The sequence below is a fragment of the Dendrobates tinctorius genome, unplaced genomic scaffold (genome assembly GCF_039654945.1).
Source record: "Dendrobates tinctorius isolate UK_male_01 unplaced genomic scaffold, ASM3965494v1 ptg000135l, whole genome shotgun sequence".
Lineage (NCBI taxonomy): Eukaryota > Metazoa > Chordata > Amphibia > Anura > Dendrobatidae > Dendrobates > Dendrobates tinctorius.
The window spans coordinates 12207127-12234715 of NW_027361803.1; the positions used below are offsets into that span (position 1 = coordinate 12207127).

The window sequence follows — 27589 nt, forward strand, 5'->3', positions numbered from 1 at the left end:
TATTTTTCAATAGTTTTTATTTTTTTACAAATAGGAATAAAATTTGGAATTTTCTCTGAAAAAAAAAAAAAAAAAAAAATTAAAAAAACAGAAAAACCATTCACCCGCTGCTTTAGTGGCTCATACAATCAGGTATCATCAGAATGCATGCAACTATGCAAAGAACCGCGAGTTTAGACATATACGGAACCCATACGATCCCCGTGTATACTGTGATTTATGCTATATACACGTACAGCGGTATGTATCTATATATATATAGCATTAATGTCTATGTGCTATTACCGCTTTATTTCATGAGTAACCGTCATTTAAATTCTTTTTATTCCATAAATCAATAATATACGTACAAAAAAGAAACTTTATAAAATATCTTATCAGAGAAATCTGCTTCTTTCTCCTCCCGGATCGATCGTTGGCTCTAAAAATTCTCATTTTATGGGTAAAATGTGTCTTCAGTTTAGACGGATCGTTACATTACTGAAATAGGAAATGACAGTTGGTGCTGATAAAGTTCTATGGAACTCAAGCTCCTCCTCCTCCATCGAATTTTAAAAGCACCAACTGTCACGTCTTATCTCAGCAATGGGGGAAATCTGTCTTCACTTTATACAGATCCTACCACTTAACTGAGAATGAATGACGAGTCCAGGAAAAGAAAGAAGCAGATTTCTCCGATAAGATATATCACAAAGTTGTTTATTTTCATCTGTATTATTGATTTATGAAATAAAAATTAAACAGACGTTTCCACTTCAAGCTTTGGCTGCGGTCCGATGACCTTTTATTATTACATCGAGTGAAACGGCGACATTCATAGTTCTGCAGTAAAGTGTCCGCATGGCAACGACATTGTACATCCATGTAGGGTACGAGACAATGGGGTGGGTCATATATATCTATATATACTATACAATCTGAATAAAAGTCACCTTTATTTTCTGTACAAGCAAAATAAAATCGGAGTCATCTACATATTAAAAGGGGTTGTATAAAGTTAGAAAAAAAAAGGTCTTTCTTCCCAAAAATAAACAGCGCCACTATTGTCTACAGGTTATGTCTGGTACTGCGGCTCAGCTCTATCAATATGAATGAGACTGGGTTGTAATGCCAAGAATAGCCTGTGGACAGGTTGGAAGAAAATAACCATTTTTTTAATTTTAAATCCCCTTTAAAGGGGTTGTCCCAGGATAGACCATGGTGACTCGTCCTTGGGATATGCACTAATGTCCAATTAGTGGAGGAGAGTCACATTCTAGCACTCAGTGATGGTCTCAGTTATTGGACCTCAACTATTTGGCCATTGGCGACGTATGCTAGCCACATACCATCAATGTCTGTCCTGGAGCAAAAATCCCTTTAATAAGAAAATATAAGGGAAAAAAATTGGTTCAATCGATCGGATCTAACCAATGATTGCACCGGTCACCTCTATGGAGCCGAGCATTGCCTGCCATATTGCAACTAAAGTCCAAAAAAGTAAGCTTATCTCTATAAAAAATATATATATATATAATCTCATGTACAATGGCGTCCTCCTCCTATATAGGTACTAAGAAGCATCTACGTATTCTTCTGCTCCCCCCTCCAGTGCTAGTGTTTGTGGAAAAAAAAGGCAGGGATTAGGCAGATTTTTGCTCTACCCAATCCCTTTACTCGTAAACCCATCAAGCCATGAGAAAGAATCCATTATATATCAGGTGTAAGAGCACGGGGACCATATTGAATACAACATAGTGTTCAAGTGTGATCGGCCACCATCTGCTCAAAAATATACAGACAAAAAGTGCCACCTCCCCAAAAAAAATAATAAAAATAAAAACAATTTTTTGTTAAAATGTAATCCTATATACACTATACTTGCTGTGACATCATTAACTGTAGAAGTTACCCGTATGCAGAGTAGTACAGATTAGGTGTGGCAGGTATATCGACGACATCACTTTCATTTCCAAAAAGGTTTAACATTGTAAATAGCCATATATTTGAAAATCAACCGGATGCGCAGTGGTGTATTTTAGTGTGGGTGGATGGAAGTGGAGGATTGCACTCATTAATAATGTAATAATCACTATGCATAGTACAGGGCTGCCCAGACAAAAACACAGGGTATTCTACAGCCTCTCATATGGATCATATCATAAATTTGGGAAAATATTTAGAATGTGATCAGACTTGAAATGAGAATTTTATTTTCTGGTTTTATAGACTGTAAATGACCATTCACATAAAAAATATATATTTTTATCACAATACCATGCATTACGTAAATTCACAAAGTGATAGCTATTACCCCATGGGCAAACATTCAGTTTGCTTCCCTAATCCTGAATTACTGTATTATGGGCCAATTGCAGCGGCTTACTGGCACCTTCCTGGCACGGTGCTCTCAGACCGCACTCGGCTGCTCCTCTGTTCTCTGACCTACACATGGAACAAGACACGTAAACTTACTATTATTCTCAAAATATTCAACATTTCATAGCTTTATTTAACAAAAAGAAGACCCCCAGACACATGAGGCAGGAAAGCGTAATCGTGTAAAGTAAAGGGTCCATGCAAATAAAAATGGCCACTGAGTAACAGCCTCCTACCTGACAGATTGTCTCCTTCTACCCCTTTTTGTGTAAAGATTGTTATAGCTTTGCCGTCATGAGCTGCACAATAAAAGTTACAAGACTAATAGAAGAAAAGCACAGAAACACAAGAGACGTGAGTGACATTAAGGCTACGTTCACATGTCGCGGAAGTTACAGCGAGAATTCCGGAATTCCATTCTGCGGGAAAAATCGCATTTTAAATGCCCGCGATTTTCCCGCGGAAAAACTAGCGATTTGCGAGAGTAATTAGCTTGCAGAATGCTAGCGTTTTCCAAGCGATCTGGAGCATCGCTTGGAGAACTGATTGACAGGTTGTTCACACTCATCAAACACAGTGTTTGACGAGTGTGACCAACTTTTTACTACTGAGGCCGCCTATGCAGCATCAGTAGTAAAAGATAGGATGCAAAAAATAATAAACATAAAAATTGTTATTCTCACCTTCCGGCGTCCCGCGCAGCCTTCCCGCGCCTCTCCACGCTCCCGGTCCCAGTAATCCTTTGCGCGAATGACCGCGAGACGTCGTGCTCCCTCGACGTCATCACGGTCATTCTCGCAAAGGATTACTGGGACCGGGAGCGTGGAGAGGCGCGGGAAGGCTGCGCGGGACGCCGGAAGGTGAGAATAACAATATTTTTTATTTTAAATTCTATTTTTTTTACAGGGATAATGGTGCCCAAAGCCCGGAGGACAGTCTCCTCTCCTCCGGACCGTGGGTACCATCCGCAAATGTTCTGCTTACTTTCCGCATGGTGGGCACAGCCACAAGAGGAAAGTAAGCAGAACAATGCATTCCTATGGGTGCGGGATCGCCGCGATTCCGCAAAATTAATGAGCATGCTGCGTTTTTTACCGTGAAGCGATGCCGCCGCGGAAAAAAACGCAGCATTAGCACAACATTGCGTAATCCCATAGGAATGCATGTGATGCTTATTTATCGCATTTTCGCGGCAAAATCGCGCGTTTAAAACCGCCGAGAAAACGCGAAAAAACAGCCACGTGTGAACTCAGCCTAAAGGAAACAGGGTCCATGAATAAATCAATAGAATGAAAATACATTCCTCTGAATTCCAAGAAAATAATAACGGAGCGGTCATATAGTCCAGCTCTATACAATCACTTTAGAGGTAAAATCACCACATATATATCCTGTACCGATTAATTTCCTCATAAATATTCACAGCAGTCAAAACCCAGTTTTTCTGGTATAAAGTTCCAAATCCCATATATAGACATAGAATTGCATGAAATGATACTGTCTTCCTGCAGCCACCACTAGGGGGCGCTCCCTGTATAGAGCGATACACGATAAGATCCTGTCTATAGCCATCACTAGGGGGAGCTCCCTGTATACAGATACATGATAAGATCCTGTCTGCAGTCACCACTAGGGGGAGCTCCCTGTATACAGAGATACATGATAAGATCCTGTCTGCAGTCACCACTAGGGGGAGCTCCCTGTACACAGAGATACATGATAAGATCCTGTCTGCAGTCACCACTAGGGGGAGCTCCCTGTACACAGAGATACATGATAAGATCCTGTCTGCAGCCACCACTAGGGGGAGCTCCCTGTACACAGAGATACATGATAAGATCCTGTCTGCAGTCACCACTAGGGGGAGCTCCCTGTATACAGAGATACATGATAAGATCCTGTCTGCAGCCACCACTAGGGGGAGCTCCCTGTATACAGAGATACATGATAAGATTCTGTCTGCAGTCACCACTAGGGGGAGCTCCCTGTATACAGAGATACATGATAAGATCATGTCTGCAGTCACCACTAGGGGGAGCTTGCTGTATACAGAGATACATAAGATCCTGTCTGCAGTCACCACTAGGGGGAGCTTCCTGTATACAGAGATACATGATAAGATCCTGTCTGCAGTCACCACTAGGGGGAGCTCCCTGTATACAGAGATACATGATGAGTGCAGTGAGTGCTCCCTAGTGATTACTTCTGGTAGCAATAAATGTAATGGGAAACTAATATAAATGTATAAAGTTGCGGAATAAAATCAAAGTAATAAAGTCTATTTATTAGGATTTAGGACGTTATCAGTAGGTGTGAAGTTTCCCCCAAGACCCATTTAAAAGGTAAGAATTACTTCAAGATGCATAACTGTTGTGCACAAAAAAATATCATCTATTTGTATAATTCATAATCTGTACCATAAATATAACTTTTATATAGATATTTCTCTGTTATGATAAATTATCTGTAAAATAAAGTTTCCGACCTGAAGGGAACAAATACTTTGCTACGAAGGCAACGGGCGTCTTAACCTGGATGTTTGAGAGTAATAATAAAGATCTAAAAAAAATAAAAATATAAAAAATCAAATACTAGGAAAACACATAAATGTATGGATCTCTATTCTCTCTATATATAATTGCAAAAAAGGGTGTGTATACTTTTGCAGCCATGTTTTTATTGCTTCAGTACATCTATATAACCAACTTTGCATAGAAGCTTGATTAAAAACATCCCGTCGTTTTACAGTCCTGGGCAAATTTAGCTTACATAGGTCTGCACAGGAGCTGTGTACACAAAACGGGAGATTTTTCTTTAGGATTGCGTCATTTTTTTGTAATAGATGCTTCAGGGGGTAAATAAAAAGAGGGTTGCAAAAGTCCATACACCCATTAAAGTCTGACAGGTTGGGTTACAGTAAGGCTACAGCTGAAACGTTATTGGCAGTGGCATAGAACAAGGCCTGATTCAGATCAGATGATCTGGAAGTTCTGGATCCCATCAGGTCCCATTGATACCGGGATTAAAGGAATTCTGTATAAATCAGTGGATCTCGCTCTTATCCTTTTTCCTTTTTTTGTTTCTCTAGGGAATAGAATCTGAAACAAGTCTGTGTAAGACATAGAAGCAGTCTCCTGCATGGCAGATAAAACAAAAGGAGAACAGGAAGTTCCAATATATATTATATCAAGAAGAGCAGACTGTCAGGTTATCGAAATGTAATTTTTGGAAACCAGAGACCCCCTTTAAATCTATAGGGGTATTATCCTGGACAAGACTCATTCATACAGGCACTTATTAGAAAATGGTTGGATGACCTACAAGACATTAGGTTTTTTTTTGCAGGTTCATGTGAAAAGGGCCTCTGTGAAATAAGTAATTAAGGGGTTAAAGGGGATGTTCATTTAGGGTTTATAGGTATAAAGGAGGGGAGGGTGTAAACTGGACAACCCCTTAAAAAATAATTAAAAAAATACAGGTGCAGCCTGAGTATCATCATCATTATAGATGATAGAATGTAATCTGGGATTGTGCTGGGACTTCCTGCTGTGAGAGAGGGAAATAGAGGGGGGGTGTCCTGTTAGGACTTGTGTGTATAATGGGGGGTAGGGAGTGGGCAAATTGGACAATCCCTTTAAGAAAAAAAACATGTGAAAGAAAACAGGTATAGCCTGAGTATCATCATTATTATCGGCGATAGAAGATGATCTGAGATTGTGCTGGGAATTCCTGCTGTGAGAGAGGGAGAGAGAGGGAGATAGAGGGGGGTGTCCTGTTAGGGCTTATGTGTGTAATGGATGAGGGGGAAACTGGACAAATCCTTTAAGAAAAAAAAAATGTAAAATATTACAGGAATATCCTGAGTATCATCATCATTATAGGTGATAGAAGACAATCTGAGACTGTGCTGGGACCTCCTGCTATGAGAGAGGGAGATAGAGGGGGATATCCTGTTAAGGTTTATGTGTATAATAGGGGAGGGGTGAAACTGGACAATCCCTTTAAGAAAAAAAAAGTAAAAGATTACAGGAATAGCCTGAGTATCATCATCATTATAGATGATAGAATATAATCTGAGATTGTGCTGGGACTTCCTGCTGTGAGAGAGGGAGATAGAGCCGACGCACTGCAAAAATACCTGACACTGCTGCATAGAACTTACTATACAATTACTCTTTATACCTACAAGTTGAAAATATCTTTTGGGAGTAATCACCTTTAAACTCTGAATTAAACTTATTTTTTTCTTTCCAACTTGTCCAAAATAAATGTGAGAACTTTATATAAAGTGCATGAACCAATGGAGGCAGATATAAATTACTTTGCCGGTTATTCCTCATCATAGTAAAAATAGGTCGTGCCTACAAAACGGGAGGAGATGAAAAAAACCAGGGGGGTTCATTTCTGAAACGGTCCCAAATCATTAAGGGGCCTTTAAGGATTGAAAAAGGATAAAGTTGGTTGCGTCTGCCAAATTTTCTAGCAGCAATCCATAAAAATTGACAACTCCCTGCAGAACCTTCTTACTACCAACAGATGTCACTGCTGCTTAACGTAGTACACAATTTATGGCATGCTGGAAAGAGCAATTAAATTCTAAATTTCCATATCTCTTTAACATGCAGATTAAAAAAAACAAAACAATATAAAACATCCTTGAGTTGGCGGTCAAGTAGAACACAGAAAATAAAGTAAGCTACACTTAATATTATACATCTTATAAAAATATTCTGTTAATACATCCAGCTGGTAGTTTCATTGCATGTGGTGACTTAGAAGGTTTAAGAATAAAATATATATTTAGAGCACTTAATAGAATACGGGTAAGAGCCTGAGTATCATTGACATTCTGGAACATTCCATCACGGAACACACGAGAGACTCATTGCAAATCAACATTCCCTTTAAGCTCCATTTAAGGAAGATGGGAGTTGGTAATTAATAAGGACAATATGCGCGAGTCACTACTGAAAACCAATCAGATAACAGCTTTTATCGGACTAACAGTGCCCATTACACCTTCATTTTCCCCCCTGACCTCCCCATACAAATGCATGCTCAGTTTGGCCGAGTGTGCTTGTATTTCTAGTAGGGGGGAAGGAAATGAGCCACTGCTTGACTCCTCAACTATATGTGTATGGAGGTGTGCCGATCCCGCCTCTCCTTCAGACGTCGTCAGGTGAAGGAAGGCTTGGACATGTTGAATTCCAACATGCCCGATCATTTATTCTATGCTGCAAGAAGTATCTGGCATATTCTCCTGAAGAAGAAAATGCTCAACGAAACTTAGACTATAGGTGTTAGAGAGATTATGGAGGATCATCTGCCCCCAAAAAAAGGACAACCAATCCTACGGCAGCAGGAAATCTAATTCTCCCCACCCTGGTGTGAACAGGACGGTTGTGCCGGCACCCTTGGACTGATGACGTAGATCTGACCTGTTTTTTTGTGGGAGTGTGTATATTGCAAAACATAAAGTGACAAAAAGTACAAGGCAGTAAAAAAAAAAAAAAAAAAAAAAAAAAAATGGTAAAAAGACAACATTCGAAGAGGCAGAAAACAATAGGTTCTGCCTTGGACTAGTGGAGATAGGATTAACCTTATGGTCAAAGCAGGAAAACACGGTGTAACAGCTAGACGTACGGGAGGTTCACTTCCCTTACTCCATAACATTACCCGATAGTCCAGTAAAGAGTAGACCATTTCATGATTTGCTCCCGTCTACCCCTCAGGTATGGGTGGGCCCATCATGAAAAAACTAAGCCCATCCCAAAACAAATGACATCACTGATGCTTAAGGGAATAAAGTGACTGCGTGAAGTTCCTGGTGAGCTGAAGATTAGTCAAGCCATAACTTGGCCATCTCCACCATGTGTAAGAGGTCTGGTTCTCCTCCAAAGGGATCAGGGCAAAAAGCTTGATGGGTCCATGTAACCCATTCCAAGATTCTTAATTTCACCTTCATTTACAAGAGGTTTTATGAAGCCCATGAGCTTCTCCGCTTGGCTTTGCTGAGGCTTTTGAATTAATTCCTTCATGACATCACCACCACTTACTTGAGGCTCGAGAGTTGGCATTAACACTAACGCATTGTCGACCTCCACCCTTTCCACCTTTGAATATTCCTGGTTTGGAACCAGTATAGAATATTGGTCAGTTCTCACATTTTCTTTGTGTTTTGGTATTAAAGCAAGCGCACTGTTTTGGTTCACTTTGTGGACTTCAACATAGTCCATTGCTGGAGGAGCCATGAAGGGCATCTTCTCGTTGAGTAACAAGTTCAACATGTCGGCCTCGACACCCTTGGAATGCAAATCTCCCATGTCATTCTCTTGATCCGAGTTTTTATTATCGATGTTCTCAATTGTTCGGAAGTACATGGGTTGCCTCTTGTCTTCCGTTGGCATTGCAAATTTCGACATGTTGGCATTCATCATCCCAAGCGCCAATTTACAGACATCTGTGACATTGTGGTAATTGGATTTTGGCGAATGGTTGTTGGATCCTTTGCCATCAGACCAACTGCAAGATTTGTTATCATTAATATTTGAAAATTCGGTATCCAAAGGTTTGTTTTCTGAGGGCCACGGAGATTTTGGTGTCAAATGGTCATGGACACTGTTCTGGACGCTTTCGTAACCCTGTGATGGTACTCTTTGGTCTTTATTTCCTTCAGAGGGAGCGAAGGGGCTATCACAGCTTCCACGGCCGGAGTCATTATCTGTATCCACAGGGGAAACTTTCATATGTTGGCACTGGGATTCTCTTTCGGGACTGGAAATGAGGTGCTCTTTGCTGTCGTCGACCTCTAAAAATTCCACCAGAAGGTCTTCATAGTCCGAGGTTGGAGGGAATCCTTGGCAGCCAAGGGCCACCAGCAAATCTTCAGATTTTCCACTCTGGTAAAGAGAAGAGGAACGTTTTAAAAGATCAAACAACAAAAAAAAAAGTTATACACACAAAATAAGATAAATGTCTACCAATTTTTGACATGCTGGAAGACATGTTTATGGTGGTGTTGGATTGGGCATGTTGTTTTCTACATGTGCAATCCTCTTATTCTCATGGGAGAAGTTGGGCTGGGAGCAATGGGTCAACAGCTTTCTAAAGTCTGTGACCACTCTTAGACCACAAATGTTTCTGAAGACCGCATTGTACTCAGCCATTCCAAATAGTGGTGCCCCACTTACTGCCAGCAGTTGAAAGAGATTGGTGGTGGCATCTTGGAAAACAGTTTGGTAGTGGCCAGTATCTCACTTCTGGGAGTCATACCATCAAACTACCACACAAGTTCCTGAACATATTGGTTTGGTGGTCTTCTGACCTTCTCCACTGAAGTTTAAGGGAGTAGACAGCTGATCTAACTGTTTGGAAGGGCTGTCAGACTATCTAATGTTTATAGTTGTGTTGGAATGGGCACGTTGATTTTACCATGCTCATAGGAGAGGTTGGGCTGAGCGGAAAAGCCGTTGGCCAAACAAGCATTGCGCTTACAGTTTTTTTGAACATTATCACCAGTCTTAAATCATAGATGTATCTGAAGACCTCATGGTCCTCATCCAGTCCAAATTGTCCTACTACCTTACTGCCGGCAGCTGGACAAGATTGGTAGTGGCAGCTTAGAAAAAAGTTTGGTGGGGCCAGCATCTCACTTCTGGACTCATCACCAAACTACAACACAACCTCTCAAAGCAACATATTGCTTTGGTGGCCTTCTGATGCTCTTCACAGAAGAAGTTACTTCCATGCTTGTTTCTTTCTTTGCTGAATCGAATCTGCAAACATCTACAAGGGGAATGATGGGGCTTAGACAATTGGTTAAGGTGTGATTCAAAGAACTAGACTCCACATGGACCATAGATGTTGAAGGTCCTTTAGGTCACCGACGAAGTGGTGCACCAAGGGCCCCGGTCATTCCTGCTCTGTATAAGTAGACCATATAGTCAAGTATGTTCATATCATAGAAGTGGCGTCTAGCCTGGATCCCATCCCCAGAAGACCCAAAAACCTGTCTCAAAACCTAAAATGGACTCCCTTGCTCTATAGCCACCACAATGCCAAAAAGTGACTAATAAATATATAGAATAGCTTATGATGTTTAACGTTGGCAATAAAGTAAAAAAAAAAAAAAAAAAAAAAAACACATTTACCTTAAGTAGTTGGGTATCAAATCCCATAATTTTTGGCCCAGGAACAGGAGGACATATACAGGACATCCAACTAATGCAAATAAATAAAAAATAAACACGACTGCTAAAAAGATTGTATTTACATAAACCTATATCGAATATCATTCTAAAAATGATTTTCCCTGGTGTCTAGTGGGAACCATTTTGGTGGTTTTAAGTGGATAGTGAGGGATGTGGGGTTAGGTATTCATATATTCACTTAATCTGTGTAATTTTTTCCCTGGTGACACTATACACAGAGTTCAGTGTTTAAATATGCATTAGATTATATTCCCTGGTGGCCAGTGGGTAAGGAAGTCATATTCCGTGTTTTTAATGGGGTAGATACAATTCCCTGGTGTATTGAGGTTTTTTTTCTGATTAGATAAAAGGGGGAAAGTAATTATTAGGGAATATATTTCTTGACACCAAGTTGAGAAGGAAAATATATGAGTTATATTCCCTGGTGTCCGGTGGGAGGGAAAGTAATGTCCTGTGATGCTAGTGGGCAGAGAGGACAGTGGAGACATATAATATTTCTTGGTGTCTAGAGGGTAGGCAGGGAAGTAAGGGTAATATACTCTATCATTTGATTAAAATGCCCCCCCAAAATTTCTCAATCTCAGTAGTAAGGAAAAGCTTTGGTTATATGCCCTGGTGTCCAGGAGGGAAAGGAATTACTATGTATCTAGAACAATATTCCTTCATGTCTAGTGGGATGATATACCCCATCATCTTGTCTGTGAATCAGGATAGATTTTAAGCATATTCCCTGGAGGTCAGTGGTTAGGGAGGAACTGGGGGAAAGTTAAAAGATTCCTCTAGGATATTGTGGGCACAGATTCTTTTTTCATGGTGTCCGTCGGTTTGTTCAGTGGACATAAGGAATACTTTTCTCTGCGATTCAGAATAGAGTATGGATATATTCCCTGGTGGTCAGTGGTTAGAGAGGAATGCTAATGCTTCCTCTAGAAATATTGTGGGCACAGATATTATTTCATGGTGTCCGGCGGTTTGTTCAGATGACATAGGGATTCAGGATAGAGTATGGATATATTCCCTGGTGGTCAGTGGTTAGGGAGGAACTTAATATCTTCCTCTAGGGATATTGTGGGCACAGATTCTAATTTCATGGTGTTTGGTGGTTAGTACATTGGCAGCCGCTACTTACTTGCATCGCTTCAATGTCATTGTCCAGATCATAATCAAGCAGATGATGACAGCCAACACCGCGACCGACACCCAGAGCGTCAGATCTTGTTTCTTTGCGACTGGTGGAGACACAATGTCATTGATGGATCAATATTTGTATGGATTGTGTAGGACCTAGGTCACAAAACTCTACAGCCTTACGGTCCGATACCGTAACATACGGCCCAGCTGTACCTGCAGGGATCTGAGCGTATCCCTCCTCGCCCCATTCGCTCCATTTCCCGGTATCGGCTTTGCACCGCACTTGGACGATGTAATTTTTTCCTGGGGTTAAGCTAAATACCTTCAACTTGGTTTGTTGTTCAACACGATGTTCCTAAAAAGGGGAAAATAATAAAAATGAGACGATATTTGCAGTTATGGAACGATTTAAATCTCATAAATGTAAACAGTTGATTCCGCCGGTGGAAGCAGAAGACGAGCCAGCAACACACAACGATGATCATCCGGGACGAGCCCCCGAGATTTCCAGGTTCACAGAGCTGGCGCCCTTTCCTCACCTCCCAGGTCTGCTTTTTCTCCTCTCGAAAGCGCACTTCATACTCTATGGTCATCCATCCCATTTTGATATCGGCCATCTCCGGTGGGTTCCATTTTACCATCAGAAAGGGCACGCTGGATTCGTTACCCTCGTAGTAGAAGGACAGGTTTTTCGGGGGGTAGGGTTGCACTAAATTAAGAAACAAAGATTTTTTCATGATGGTTTTATTTTTTTTTAGGCCGATCTCTAATTTCTATACTACATTGGATGAGATCTACTTTTGTAAAAGTGGAAAACCCCTTTAAAAAAAAAAAAAAAAAAAAACTGACCTGCCACCGGGTCAAAAGTGACAAGTTTTTGCTCTTATTTTATTCCCGCTGCTCCCCTGAGTATTCCGGTTTTTGTTTTTTTTAAATCCGCAATACGATTCCAGAGATTTGGCCTATTTTATTTATATAGTTGCCTACCGGATCCTCAGGGGCGGGTCTATAGGCTGCTCTGCATAATTACCATATGAGCCACGCCCACTTTGAAAAGACCAGGAAAAATTTGCACTAAATAAAAAAAAGCCAATATCTCGAAAACCATAAAGCCGATTTAAGAGAAACCAACACCGAAATACTCAGAGGAGCGGGGAGAATAAAATGAGACCAAAACTGGACACTTGAATTAGTGTCAGATTTTCTCTAGGCTGAACTGATAATCGCCAGCAGATCACCGGTGATCGCTTGTTAGTCACAAAACCCCAAATAAACTGTGAATGTTTCAGGTTAACATTTCTAGCTACTATGTAAAAGATCATTTATTTTCTGAGAAGATTGTTCTCTAAGCCAAATATGTGCAGATCCGAGGGCGTCCTACTCAAGATTTACAACTGCTGGGAAAGTCATTCTAAAAATGCAGATTAATATAACAGGGACGTATTTATAGAATCCACAGTATAAGTATACACGAGCTACATAGGATTGTGCAGCTCAGCGGATAAGCTCTGGACTATTTAAAGGGCGTATAGAAGTAAGATGACGGCTGAAGGACAGCGGGAATGTCTGTACAGGGAAAGAGACGGGATCCATAGAGAGCACATGACACAAGGAGCAACTAACTGCCCCTATAATAATAGCCAGATACATAGATAGATGATAGATAGATGATAGATAATACATAGATGATAGATAGATAGATAGATAATACATAGATGATAGATAGATATCTTACCTATGTCAACTATTTCAAAGTCAAATACTTTAGACACGTTCCATCCAAGAGCATTGGAGGCATTCACAACGACAAAGTAATACATCCAGATGGAGGAATGCGCTTTACCGAAGTAGCAGGAGTTTGGCCCTGAAGTTTGATAATCTGGACACTCAACCTGCGTTTTATTTCTGAATAGTAAATATAAAACCAAAATTACATTTTAGATGCTGAGGCACGAGCAAAACATAAAAACCAATAAAATATAACAAACATTATACTGCCCACTATATACTGGAATATAACTACTATAATACTGCTCCTATGTACAAGAATATAAGTACTATAAAACTGCCCCTATGTACAAGAATATAACTACTATATTACTGCTCCTATGTACAAGAATATAAGTACTATAAAACTGCCCCTATGTACAAGAATATAACTACTATAATACTGCCCCCTATGTACAAGAATATAACTACTATACTACTGCCCCTATGTACAAGAATATAACTACTATAATACTGCCCCTATGTACAAGAATATAACTACTATAATACTGCTCCTATGTACAAGAATATAACTACTATAATACTGCTCCTATGTACAAGAATATAAGTACTATAATACTGCACCTATGTACAAGAATATAACGACTATAATACTGCCCCCTATGTACAAGAATATAACGACTATAATACTGCCCCCTATGTACAAGAATATAACTACTATAATACTGCTCCTATGTACAAGAATATAACTACTATAATACTGCCCCTATGTACAAGAATATAACTACTATAATACTACCCCCTATGTACAAGAATATAACTACTATAATACTGCTCCTATGTACAAGAATATAACTACTATAATACTGCCCCCTATGTACAAGAATATAACTACTATAATACTGCCCTCTATGTACAAGAATATAACTACTATAATACTGCCCCTATGTACAAGAATATAACTACTATAATATTACCCCTATGTACATGAATATAACTACTATAATATTACCCCTATGTACAAGAATATAACTAGTATAATACTGCCCCCTATGTACAAGAATATAACTACTATAATACTGCCCCCTATATACAAGAATATAACTACTATAATACTGCCCCCTATATACAAGAATATAACTACTATAATACTGCCCCTATGTACAAGAATATAACTACTATAATACTGCTCCTATGTACAAGAATATAACTACTATAATACTGCCCCCTATATACAAGAATATAACTACTATAATACTGCCCCTATGTACAAGAATATAACTACTATAATACTGCCCCTATGTACAAGAATATAACTACTATAATACTGCCCCTATGTACAAGAATATAACTACTATAATACTGCCCCTATGTACAAGAATATAACTACTATAATACTGCTCCTATGTACAAGAATATAACTACTATAATACTGCTCCTATGTACAAGAATATAAGTACTATAATACTGCACCTATGTACAAGAATATAACGACTATAATACTGCCCCCTATGTACAAGAATATAACGACTATAATACTGCCCCCTATGTACAAGAATATAACTACTATAATACTGCTCCTATGTACAAGAATATAACTACTATAATACTGCCCCTATGTACAAGAATATAACTACTATAATACTACCTCCTATGTACAAGAATATAACTACTATAATACTGCTCCTATGTACAAGAATATAACTACTATAATACTGCCCCCTATGTACAAGAATATAACTACTATAATACTGCCCTCTATGTACAAGAATATAACTACTATAATACTGCCCCTATGTACAAGAATATAACTACTATAATACTGCCACTATGTACAAGAATATAACTACTATAATACTGCTCCTATGTACAAGAATATAACTACTATAATACTGCTCCCTATGTACAGGAATATAACTACTATAATACTGCCCCTATGTACAGGAATATAACTACTATAATACTGCCTCCTATGTACAGGAATATAACTACTATAATACTGCCTCCTATGTACAGGAATATAACTACTATAATACTGCCCCTATGTACAGGAATATAACTACTATAATACTGCCCCTATGTACAAGAATATAACTACTATAATACTGCTCCTATGTACAAGAATATAACTACTATAATACTGCCCCTATGTACAAGAGTATAAATACTATAATACTGCCTCCTATGTACAGGAATATAACTACTATAATACTGTTCCTATGTACAAGAATATAACTACTATAATACTGCTCCCTATGTACAGGAATATAACTACTATAATACTGCCCCTATGTACAGGAATATAACTACTATAATACTGCCCCTATGTACAGGAATATAACTACTATAATACTGCCCCCTATGTACAAGAATATAACTACTATAATACTGCTCCTATGTATAAGAATATAACTACTATAATACTGCCCCTATGTACAAGAATATAACTACTATAATACTGCCTCCTAGCTGTGAGGTTGTGTGTCAGTGGTTCTCCCTGGAGCAAGCCCAGGGAGGGGCCACCCTGGGCGGGGAAGCTCCCCTGGCAAGGCCCAGGCTTCCCGGCCTACACTGGGACTAGCCTCCCAGGCTTCTAATGGGAATGTTAATCCCAAAGCCGCTGTGAGTCCAGTGAATGCAGCGAGTCAAAGCTGCAGCAGTTCTATGAAGAAGGAAACAGTTGTGAGTAAAGTTTTGGGAGGAAAACCTTCTCCAGTTCTAGCAAAGAAGCAAGAAGGAAAAGTCTCTGTGAGTGATGGAAACTAGCTGAGTGTGAAGCATTGTAGCTCCCCAGTCAGTAAGCAGCTCCTGCCAGGTGCACAGGTGAGATCGGCCCCAGCTGTGCAGATCACCTCTCCTGCTCCCAGGCAGAGACGGACGTCTTTGGAAAGACAGACAATGCAGGAGAACCTACAGCAGCATGGCAGTATGGCGCGGTCAGGACGCACACGGTCACAATCAGGTGGCAGCGATAAACCTGCTGCGGAGCCTGCATCCAGCCAAGGGGCCACAAAACCATCCGTGGTGGACCCGCACAAGACAGGATTCAAAACCCCTGTACCCGTGGTCAAGACTAAACCTGTGGAGCCGGCGCGTGCACCCGAGCTGCAGCTAGCGGATGAGATACCGGGACTTGACCGAAAACTGGGTGAGTTACAGCAGCAAAAAAAAGCGCTGCAAATGGAGGTAGACTTCATCTATAGTCTAAAGACCACTAATCCTGCCAGTAATGAGGCGTATGACCTGAGACTGAACACACTGGGTGTACAGCTGGCGAGTGTTGTGCAGGACACTGAATCTGTGCTGGAGAGCATGGGGCCCCTGGCAGAGACCTACAGGAACCGCGAGCGGTTCGCCTCCTATAAGCAGGACTGTGCTGTAGAGGCCAGGACCCCTGATGTTCAGGACGGGACCCCCCAGCAGCGGACACGGCCAGTGTTACAGGCTGCCCGCTTCTGCTTCCAGGAGGGGAAACAGCTGCAGCAGCAGGCAGCTCAGTGTGAGCAGGAGCATACACTGCAGACTCCAGCAGAGGCACCACAGGTCCCAGAATGCCCCACACAGGAGCAGGACAGTGTATGTGAGACTGTTTGTGCTGATGAGGCTGAGGCTGAGGCACAGACTGTGGCTGGGGATGCTGTGCCCATGGGGTCGAGGGTTGGAGGGGTTTCACACTCTGTATTGGACGTCGCACTGTCTGATGATAATGATGCTGCTCATGATAATGTGCATGATATGTGTGACTATCCCCCTTTGCCATCTAGGCCACAAGGTGTGACAGCCCCCCCTGCTGCAGGCCCTCTCCCTGTCAGTCAGCCCAGTGTGACCCGGCAGGTGCCCCCCAGGAATGCCTGGAGCCGCGGCGCCCCATCCTTCACTTCCAGCGCCAGGTATACCGGCCAGACATTCAAGCGCATTAATGTGGTGCGGTTTAAATACATAGGTGCCAAGGAGGATCTGCCACAACGCAGGTATGTGGTGAGAGAGCTGCTCTGCGGCCAGATGGGGTTTGTGGCAAATGAGATACTGGCAGTGTCTAATCTTCAGGACAGGCAGGGCTACGAGGTCAGCTTCAAGCTCATGTCTGACCTGGATAGATTCTGGGCCAATTACCCCAAGTTCAGAGATGCTGAGGGCTGGAATAAGTTTGTGTTGGTTCCTATCTCCAGGCCAGACACTGTCACAGTAAACATCACCTTCTGGAATGAGGCCGTTCCTCCACAGGACATCGAGGTGTGGCTCCGGAGACACTGTGACCTCGTCTCTGGACTCACCAAGGTCAGAGATGAGGATGGTATCTGGACAATGGGGTGGCGGGTCTTGGTAAAATTGCGGCAATGTGATAACATCACTGCCCACTTACCCAACTCCTTCTTCATTGGGAGGGAGAAGGGAAGGTGTTATTATCCCGGGCAACCCAGAAAGTGCTTCAAATGTGGTGGGAAAGGTCATCTGGCTAACGCCTGTACTGTGGTGAAGTGCAGTCTGTGTGGGGCAATCGGCCATGTCGCTGCGGACTGCCAGGACGTCAGGTGCAACCTCTCTGGTAGGATGGGCCACCCTCACAGGGATTGTCCAGACGCCTGGCACAACATCTGCAGAGTCTTCCCTGATGAGTTAGTGCTGGCAGGGGCAGAGGCTCAGGAGGATGAGGATGTGGTGGCAGGGACACATGAGGAGGAGTGTTTAATGTCAGGAGAGATGTTGACCAGCTCAGATGCCCACCAGGAGTCCACTCGGGCAGCACCAGAGAAGCAGGGTGCAGAGGGGAACATGGAGGTCGTCCATCAGGTCCAGCAGCCTCAGATAGCCCCCCCTTCAGCATCGCTGTCTGTATCTGATGACTGGAGCATTAATAATAATAAAAGGAAGAAAAAGAACACATCCTCCCGTAAACCTGAGGCAGAATATGACACTGGTCAGAGTGCTAGTAAGAAGGTTCAGAATTCTGCAGGAGTGATGGTCGTGTCCAACAAGTATGGAGTTTTATCTGAGTCCAATGGTGACGATTATGAGGAAGAGTTGAGGAAAGTTGATGCTGAGTGTGACAGGGACATAGAGGACCATCCCCCGCCAAAGCGGAAGCCCTTATCTGTGGACCCTCAGGTAAAGTCTGACATGGACACCAGTGGTGGACAGAACATCTCTGACTCATGATGATGGCTGTTACTTTGCTCCTTCTATATTGTGTTGTGATGGCAGGGTTCTCATTGACAGTGACCTCGAGCAATGTGAATAGCATTAAGCTGAGGAGAACTAGACACGCGGTGTATGAACATCTCAAATATCTGGACACAGATGTCATCTTCCTGCAGGAAACACGACTGACATCTCTGGGGCTTATGAGAGAGGCTGAGAGGGAATGGCGGTCTGGTCCTTCTTTCTGGTCACTGGCTGTGGAGCCTTACGCCGGGGTCGCTGTCCTGTTTAACACCAATGATGTGACTGTGCATAGGATGACGGAGGTGGTCATGGGAAGATGTCTGGTCCTGGAAGTCACTATCCATGGGAGGCGACTCCGGCTTATTAACATCTATGGGCCACAGACAGTGACGGACAGGATCCAGCTGTTTAATGACGTCAAGCCTTACCTCTTCACTTCTCTTCCAGTGGTGATGGCGGGGGACTTTAATGCCATAATGACATCAGGTGACAGCTCCTCGGGCAGGGCAGTGACCAGGGACGGTAAGGTCCTGCATAGCGTCATAATGCAGGCAGGACTGACCGACGTTTTCACACAGGGTGGGCGACAGCCAAAATTCACGTATTCATGTTCCAACAGGAGCAGTAGGATAGATTTTGCTTTTGTCAGTCCTACTGAGGCTGTCGGCGCCCTGAGTGAGAAGGTCGTCCCTTACTCTGATCACCTCGCCTTGTGCTTCTCTTTGGGTTCCTCTAACCGTCCGGACATTGGTAGAGGGTTGTGGAAGCTCAATTCCAGTCTCCTGGATGATGCCTATGTTCAGAGCCGTGTTCACTCCCTTATCCAGCTTCATCTAGACAGGGTTGACTTCTATGACAACATGACCGACTGGTGGGAGGACGTCAAGGAGGATATCAGATCCCTCTTAAAGAGACTGTCAGTTAATAAAGGGAGGAATAAGTACAGCCAGTACCTAAAGCTGCGCAAAGAATTGGAGTCACTGTATTCGGCGGGCGGGGATGACAAAGTGAAGATCGACCGGCTGAAATCTGAGATAAAGCAGTATCAGTATAGCAGGTATACCTCCCTGGTTCTTGAACGGGATTATGGGTCCTTAGGGGCCCCTGATCCCTTTGAGAATTGCAGGGAGAGGGTGGCCAAAAAAATGGTCACGGGTCTCATTGACTCCCAGGGTGTATTGCAGGATTCACGGGAGGGTATCCTGGAGGTGGTGAGATCTTACTATGCTGACTTGTTTCAGAGGAAAGTTTTGGATAAAGATAAGATGGCTCAATTCTTGGAGGCAACTCCAGTGCCTGATACTAATGATCTGGACTTTTCTCCTTTGACAGCAGAATTAACGGTGGAGGAAGTTAAGGAGGCCATTGATAAGTTGCATCTGAAGAAGGCACCAGGTCCAGATGGTATAACGGCAGAATTTTATAAGAAATTCAGAGACCTCCTGGCTCCAATTCTCGTGGATGTGTATAGAAATTGTCTAGAAAATCACCTGATGCCTCCATCCATGAGAGTGTCCTCGTTAATTCTGCTGTCTAAAGGTAAAGAGCCGAGTGACATCAAGAACTGGAGGCCGATTGCCCTCTTGAATGTGGACAGGAAGATTCTTGCAAAGATCCTATTTTCTAGATTAGTCTGTTTGTCCCCGGCACTGTTGGCAGGCTCTCAGTTTGGCACAGTAAAAGGGCGGAACATCTCTGGAGCAGTCATCTCGATACGAGAGATGTTTGAGAGATGTAAAGCTCTGCGGTGTGGGAGATATGTTGTTAGTCTGGACCAGGCTAAAGCCTTTGACAGGGTTGATCACGACTATCTGTGGGCCACTTTGTCAAAGTACGGTATTCCGGGACAATTTGTGGATTGGTTGAAGACGTTGTACAGAGAGGCGGAGAGCTTTCCTCTGATTAATGGTTGGCAGGGTGACACTTTTGGAGTTGGGGCGGGGGTGAGACAGGGCTGCCCAATGAGTCCGCTCCTGTATGTTTTTGCCCTAGACCCGTTTCTGAGGTCACTGCAGGAGTGCGATTTTCAGGGGGTGCCGGTCCCCCACTGCCCGCCTCTGAATGTTGTTGCCTATGCGGACGATGTGACGCTGGTGATCTCCAATCCTCGTGAGGTGCAGATGTTATCTGCGTCCATCAGAAGCTACTCAGAAGCCTCCGGGTCTCTGGTTAACCTTGAAAAGAGTCAAGCTCTGTGGACATTAGATACTGAGCCCAGCTTTGATCTGCTGCAGTTTTCCAAAGCCTCCACCCATATTAAGATCCTAGGGGTTAAATTTGGGAGGGATGATAATGCCACGCTAAATTGGGAGGAGAAATTGGAAACCGGAAATGCAAAGGTTCAGCGATGGAAGAACTGGAGGCTGACCTACAGAGAAAGGGTCACAATGTTGAAGACGTACCTGGTCCCCATTTTCTTGTATGTCTCTGTCATTTTCCCTTTGCCAGAATCCTTCTCGGCGAGGCTCTTCAGCCTGTTCTTCCAGCTCTTGTGGGGGAATAGGATGAACCTGATAAAGAGGGGAATAACATACCTACGGCGGAGAGAGGGTGGGCTGGATATGTTGAATCCAAGGGTTTTCTTTGACTCCTTGTTTCTAAAGGTGAATTTTGGGAACATGGACTCAAACAGTAGCTCCCTGTGGGTAAATAGTATCAGGTACTGGATATTGCCTTTTGCAGAATCTTGGGTGCGAGGCGGCAGTCTCAAGAGGAGGAGATGGACAGGTGACCACCTCCCCCAGTATCTGGACTATGGACTGAAGTGTGTTAGGAGGTGGGGACTGGAGAAGTCTTACATTGAGAGCAGTACGAGAAGAGACCTGTATGCTCGTGTATGTAGGACTTTCTTCTACTCTCCACTGGCCCTGAGAGATTGTGTCACCACCACCCTGCAGGAAAGCCTTAGGTTCCTAAACGGGAAACGGCTACCTCCTAAACTGTTTGATGTCACTTGGCTTTCACTGCATAGTCGGCTCTTTGTCAGAGGGAACCTGAAACATTTGTGTGTCTCTGATCGGACGTGTCCCCTTGGTTGTCAGCAGGAGGAAACTATGGAGCACTTTATATGTGATTGCTGGGGAGGGAGGAAGATCTGGGAGGAAGTGTCAGATAATCTAAAAATCCCCAGACTGCGGACTCTAAAGTATCCTGACATAATCTATGGTGTCCCCTCCACTGTTAGTAACATCAATAGAGAGACAATGTACATTATAATCAGTGTCATCAAATACTATCACTGGCACATGAGAACCCGGGTGTCACTGCACAATGAGCTGTTCGATCACACCGCTGCCGCCAATCAGGTTATGTCAGAACTCCGGTGGATAAAATCACTAGAAGTTGGAAGGAGTCTAAGAAACATAACGTTATGGAGAAACGTAAAATTCAGTTAGAAAATATGATAATGTTTTTTTTGTTTTTTTTTCCCCCTCTAACTTTCTTTTTCCATCCCCAGGTGTGGACACTTTAATTTATTTATGAATATGATCTGATTATTAGTGCTGTGTATATATTACCTAAGTGGTTTGTGTTTTGTAATACTGGATGATTTTTGTTTTATTATAATTGTATTTATGTTTGGGTTTTATAATAAAAATTGCCCCTATGTACAGGAATATAACTACTATAATACTGCTCCTATGTACAAGAATATAACTACTATAATACTTCCCCCTATGTACAAGAATATAACTACTATAATACTGTCCCCTATGTACAAGAATATAACTACTATAATACTGCTCCTATGTACAAGAATATAACTGCTATAATACTGCTCCTATGTACAAGAATATAACTACTATAATACTGCCCCCTATGTACAAGAATATAACTACTATAATACTGCCCCCTATGTACAAGAATATAACTACTATAATACTGCCCCCTATGTACAAGAATATAACTACTATAATACTGCTCACTATGTACAAGAATATAACTACTATAATACTGCTCACTATGTACAAGAATATAACTACTATAATACTGCCCCTATATACAAGAATATAACTACTATAATACTGCCCCCTATGTACAAGAATATAACTACTATAATACTGCTCACTATGTACAAGAATATAACTACTATAATACTGCCCCTATATACAAGAATATAACTACTATAATACTGCCCCCTATGTACAAGAATATAACTACTATAATACTGCCCCTATGTACAAGAATATAACTACTATAATACTGCCCCTATGTACAAGAATATAACTACTATAATACTGCCCCTATGTACAAGAATATAACTACTATAATACTGCCCCTATGTACAAGAATATAACTACTATAATACTGCCCCTATGTACAAGAATATAACTACTATAATACTGCCCCTATGTACAAGAATATAACTACTATAATACTGCTCACTATGTACAAGAATATAACTACTATAATACTGCCCCTATATACAAGAATATAACTACTATAATACTACTCCTATGTACAAGAATATAACTACTATAATACTGCTCACTATGTACAAGAATATAACTACTATAATACTGCTCACTATGTACAAGAATATAACTACTATAATACTGCCCCTATGTACAAGAATATAACTACTATAATACTGCCCCCTATGTATAAGAATATAACTACTATAATACTGCCCCCTATATACAAGAATATAACTACTATAATACTGCCCCCTATGTACAAGAATATAACTACTATAATACTGCTCCTATGTACAAGAATATAACTACTATAATACTGCCCCCTATATACAAGAATATAACTACTATAATACTGCCCCTATGTACAAGAATATAACTACTATAATACTGCCCCTATGTACAAGAATATAACTACTATAATACTGCTCCTATGTACAAGAATATAACTACTATAATACTGCCCCTATGTACAAGAATATAACTACTATAATACTGCTCCTATATACAAGAATATAACTACTATAATACTGCTCTGTCTTACTTTTCCGTCCAGTACAGCAGGGTGTAGTTGGTCGGGAGTCCACTATCAGACCCGGGTTTCCACCAACAGGAGAAGGTTTCCTTCTCGTAGGATCGGCAGTGGGTGACACTTGGTTCTCCGGGTGGCGAGTGCGCTGTAAGGAATACAGGTGGACCAGTTTATATTCTGGACGTCTCACTATCGGAGATTGCTCGCTTGCATGTTCCCAGTGAGCGCTGCAAATAAGACTCCAAAGTCACCTGGTCTCCTTAAAGAGATCAAGCGCAACCCCCAAAAACTTTTCAAAATTTCAACCCTTATTAAAGGGGCTCATTTAACTTTTTCCCGTAGGTACCGTTAGGTGTAAAACAGACAAACTGAGCCTTACTTGCCCTCCCCAGGTCCAGCGCTATGTCTCCACAGCTGTCCTGATCTCTGTTGATGGGCTGCAGTGGTGACAATGTACACAGCACTGCAGCCAATCACAGAGCTCAGTAGCTCAGCCAATACTCAGCGACTGACTGCAGTGCTGTAGACTCAATGCCGGACCCGGGGAGGGAAAGTACGGCCCTTTTTTTTTACTATTTTTGAAAAGTACTTACCATTCAAAGCGGTTGCTGTAATTAAAAGTGGAACCAACAGTGTACAGACCGCCTCCTGCAGCATTTTGGCAGCCAGTCTTAAGCCTTGTTCAAAACTGGACGATTAATGATTCGCTAAAAGAGAAAAAAAAACATGGAAATATGTTAAAGACAAGAAAGAAAAAAATAAATAAAAGTTTCAAGGCTATACGTCAGATTAAATAGTAAATTCAGGTGTAATACTTTAGTCCACCTACAGATGTCACTGCTGTTACCAATGTCTACATATTACACTTGGAAACAGTGACCTCTAGTGACAATAACTTAAAAGTACCCAAAAGAGGGTTTTTTGCTACCTGTATGCGGAACACTCGAGCAGTAACTGATTCCATGGATGTATTTTACCCATGTGGTGTAGTCAGGAGTCTGACATGAAGTATCAGGTTATAGTATGATGTTATCTGAAAATGCATTACAGGAATATTTCTCACCCGGTAGCTCTGTACTTTCCACTTTTTTTCTATGGGAGTTCCAAAATCTCAGGAAGCTTGTTTCTGTAACACCCATAGAAATGAATGGAAAGAGGTAAACACCTGCAGCGCCATTCCCCTCATCCGGTTCCCACCACATATCAGAGAAATCTGATTTTTTTTCCTCCACTTAGGAGCCACTTCTACTCTCTTACTTATTCCTAAATCACTCTAAAAAAAATAGCTAAAATCCATCTTGGTTAAAACAGGATGAACTGTCAGCTGTCAGAGATCAGATTACAGCTGCTTATTAAAGTCTACGGATAGGGGAGGAGCAGATTGAGAAAGAGGTACAGGCATAGACTTGTGCTTCTGTTCTATAGTGAGTGTCTTTCTAATACTGGATTCACAGCTACATTTGCTCAGTACTGCTGTATAATGCCTCCCATGTTGCTGCTTTTAGTAAGTGGTTTATCTCACCAAGTCGCTGCATTCACAGCTATACTGCTCAGAAATGCCGCATCCTGACCATGTTCATGCTGCTTTCTGGTAGAGGTTTATTTCTCCCCAGAGCTGGATTTACAACTACACTGCTCAGTAGCGCTGCTTCTTCTTCTGCATATGTACTACATAGTGAAAGGAGAGCAGGAATCCCTCACGTCTGTGTGCGGTGTATGGGAGACATTACAGCTGTTCTTATGAAAAGACCGGGACCCTTGTAAACTCTGCCTCCAGGAATGTGCTTAGTCTCATTCGTCCAATGTATAAAAACACAATATATTCCCTCCTATACTTCTTCTGTTCCTTTAAAAAGAAACATTTGGTTCTGGAAACTCCAAAAAAACGCCCAAAGTAAACAAAAGAAAAGAATCCGTCACTTCTAAGACAGCACAAGGTAAAATATGCAGATGGCGCCCTCCGGAGGGCCCGGACTGCTCTCCAGTAACAAGACCGTGTCCTGTAAAAATTCCTGCCCTAATCCCAACCAGAAACACGAGGACAACACCGGGGAACCGAGACACAAGCATGGCGCAATCACTATTAACCATCAGGATGCCGCCCGGTTTGCTACTTTTTGACTTTGCGACTTCTTTGTAACTCTTCCTCTCTGCAGAATCTTCCCACTGACGATGTGCGGCCATGTAGGGGCCTATCATCGTGGGACACGGCGTCTTTTTTTAGCAGAACCATTGTGGGTGTAAATTGTTTATCTGGTTTATTTTTGGGTCATGGAAAACAGCAGCAATTCTGACATTGTTTTTAAGTGTGGCTTCTTTTGCAGCGTTCACGTCCCAGGTTCTCTTTAACATAACTTTATTCTGAGATTCTATACCATGCCAAACATTAATAAATATATATATATATATATATATATATATATATATATATATATAAAAAACTGAATGCGCGTGTGTATCACCAACCAATCACGAAGCATCTTTCATTTCACCAGAGCTGTTCAAAAGAAGCTGAGCTGTGATTGGTTGCTATGAGCAACAGTTTTCCCTCTCCACAACACCTCAGCTGACACCGACATGGTGGGAGAAATCAAGCATCCCCGGGAACATAAGCTCCCAGCCATTGTCTGCCCCCCAGAAAGGAGCAGAGAGCACATGACAGAAATGAATCCCCTCTCCCTGCCCATATACCCATCACACATCCTCCATCCATAGGCACATCTTCCCTCTTAAAGGGATCATTGGTATGGAAGTCAGGGCTAATCCATCCAGCGCTTTGGTTCTGACCCCAGGGCCTCTTAAAGGGATCCCCAGTACGGAGGTGAAGGCAAATCCACTCAACATTCTGGTTCTGACCCCAGGCTGACGGGATGATGTGGGATATTAGGGGTAGTAGTCCGGTGGCTCTGGCTGACGGGATGATGTGGGATATTAGTGGTAGTTGTCCGGTGGCTCTGGCTGACGGGATGATGTGGGATATTAGTGGAAGTTGTCCGGTGGCTCTGGCTGACGGGATGATGTGGGATATTAGGGGTAGTAGTCCGGTGGCTCTGGCTGAAGGGATGATGTGGGATATTAGGGGGAGTAGTCCGGTGGCTCTGGCTGACGGGATGATGTGGATATTAGGGGTAGTAGTCCGGTGGCTCTGGCTGACGGGATGATGTGGGATATTAGGGGGAGTAGTCCGGTGGCTCTGGCTGACGGGATGATGTGGGATATTAAGGGTAGTAGTCCGGTGGCTCTGGCTGACGGGATGATGTGGGATATTAGGGGGAGTAGTCCGGTGGCTCTGGCTGACAGGATGATGTGGGATATTAGGGGGAGTAGTCCGATGGCTCTGGCTGACGGGATGATGTGGGATATTAGGGGGAGTAGTCCGATGGCTCTGGCTGACGGGATGATGTGGGATATTAGGGGGAGTAGTCCGATGGCTCTGGCTGACGGGATGATGTGGGATATTAGGGGGAGTAGTCCGGTGGCTCTGGCTGACGGGATGATGTGGGATATTAGGGGGAGTAGTCCGGTGGCTCTGGCTGACGGGATGATGTGGGATATTAGGGGGAGTAGTCCGGTGGCTCTGGCTGACGGGATGATGTGGGATATTAGGGGGAGTAGTCCGATGGCTCTGGCTGACGGGATGATGTGGGATATTAAGGGTAGTAGTCCGGTGGCTCTGGCTGACGGGATGATGTGGGATATTAGGGGTAGTAGTCCTGTGGCTCTGGCTGACGGGATGATGTGGGATATTAGGGGGAGTAGTCCGGTGGCTCTGGCTGACGGGACGATGTGGGATATTATTGGTAGTAGTCCGGTGGCTCTGGCTGACGGGATGATGTGGGATATTAGGGGTAGTAGTCCGGTGGCTCTGGCTGACGGGATGATGTGGGATATTAGGGGTAGTAGTCCGGTAGCTCTGGCTGACGGGATGATGTGGGATATTAGGGGTAGTAGTCCGGTGGCTCTGGCTGACGGGACGATGTGGGATATTAGTGGTAGTAGTCCGGTGGCTCTGGCTGACGGGATGATGTGGGATATTAGTAGTCCGGTGGCTC

The 27589-nt window shown here is 42.6% G+C and overlaps 1 protein-coding gene across 2 annotated transcripts in view; it reads right to left on the reverse strand.

Annotated features, from left to right (window-relative positions):
* PRLR (prolactin receptor) overlaps window positions 1–27589 on the reverse strand; it is a 42230-nt gene continuing 14641 nt past the window's right edge. The window contains exons 2-10 of one of the 2 annotated variants that reach the window (XM_073543925.1): window positions 24131–24244; window positions 23550–23682; window positions 13435–13604; window positions 12239–12408; window positions 11913–12054; window positions 11698–11797; window positions 10509–10578; window positions 8415–9257; window positions 1–4917 (exon numbers count right to left, since the gene is read on the reverse strand). In XM_073543925.1, the coding sequence (XP_073400026.1) occupies window positions 4885–4917; window positions 8415–9257; window positions 10509–10578; window positions 11698–11797; window positions 11913–12054; window positions 12239–12408; window positions 13435–13604; window positions 23550–23682; window positions 24131–24194 (1725 nt within the window). In that variant the 5' untranslated portion in view covers window positions 24195–24244 and the 3' untranslated portion in view covers window positions 1–4884. Of the gene's footprint in view, window positions 9258–10508; window positions 10579–11697; window positions 11798–11912; window positions 12055–12238; window positions 12409–13434; window positions 13605–23549; window positions 23683–24130; window positions 24245–27589 lie in introns of both variants that reach the window. The other variant, XM_073543924.1, reaches the window with a different exon arrangement.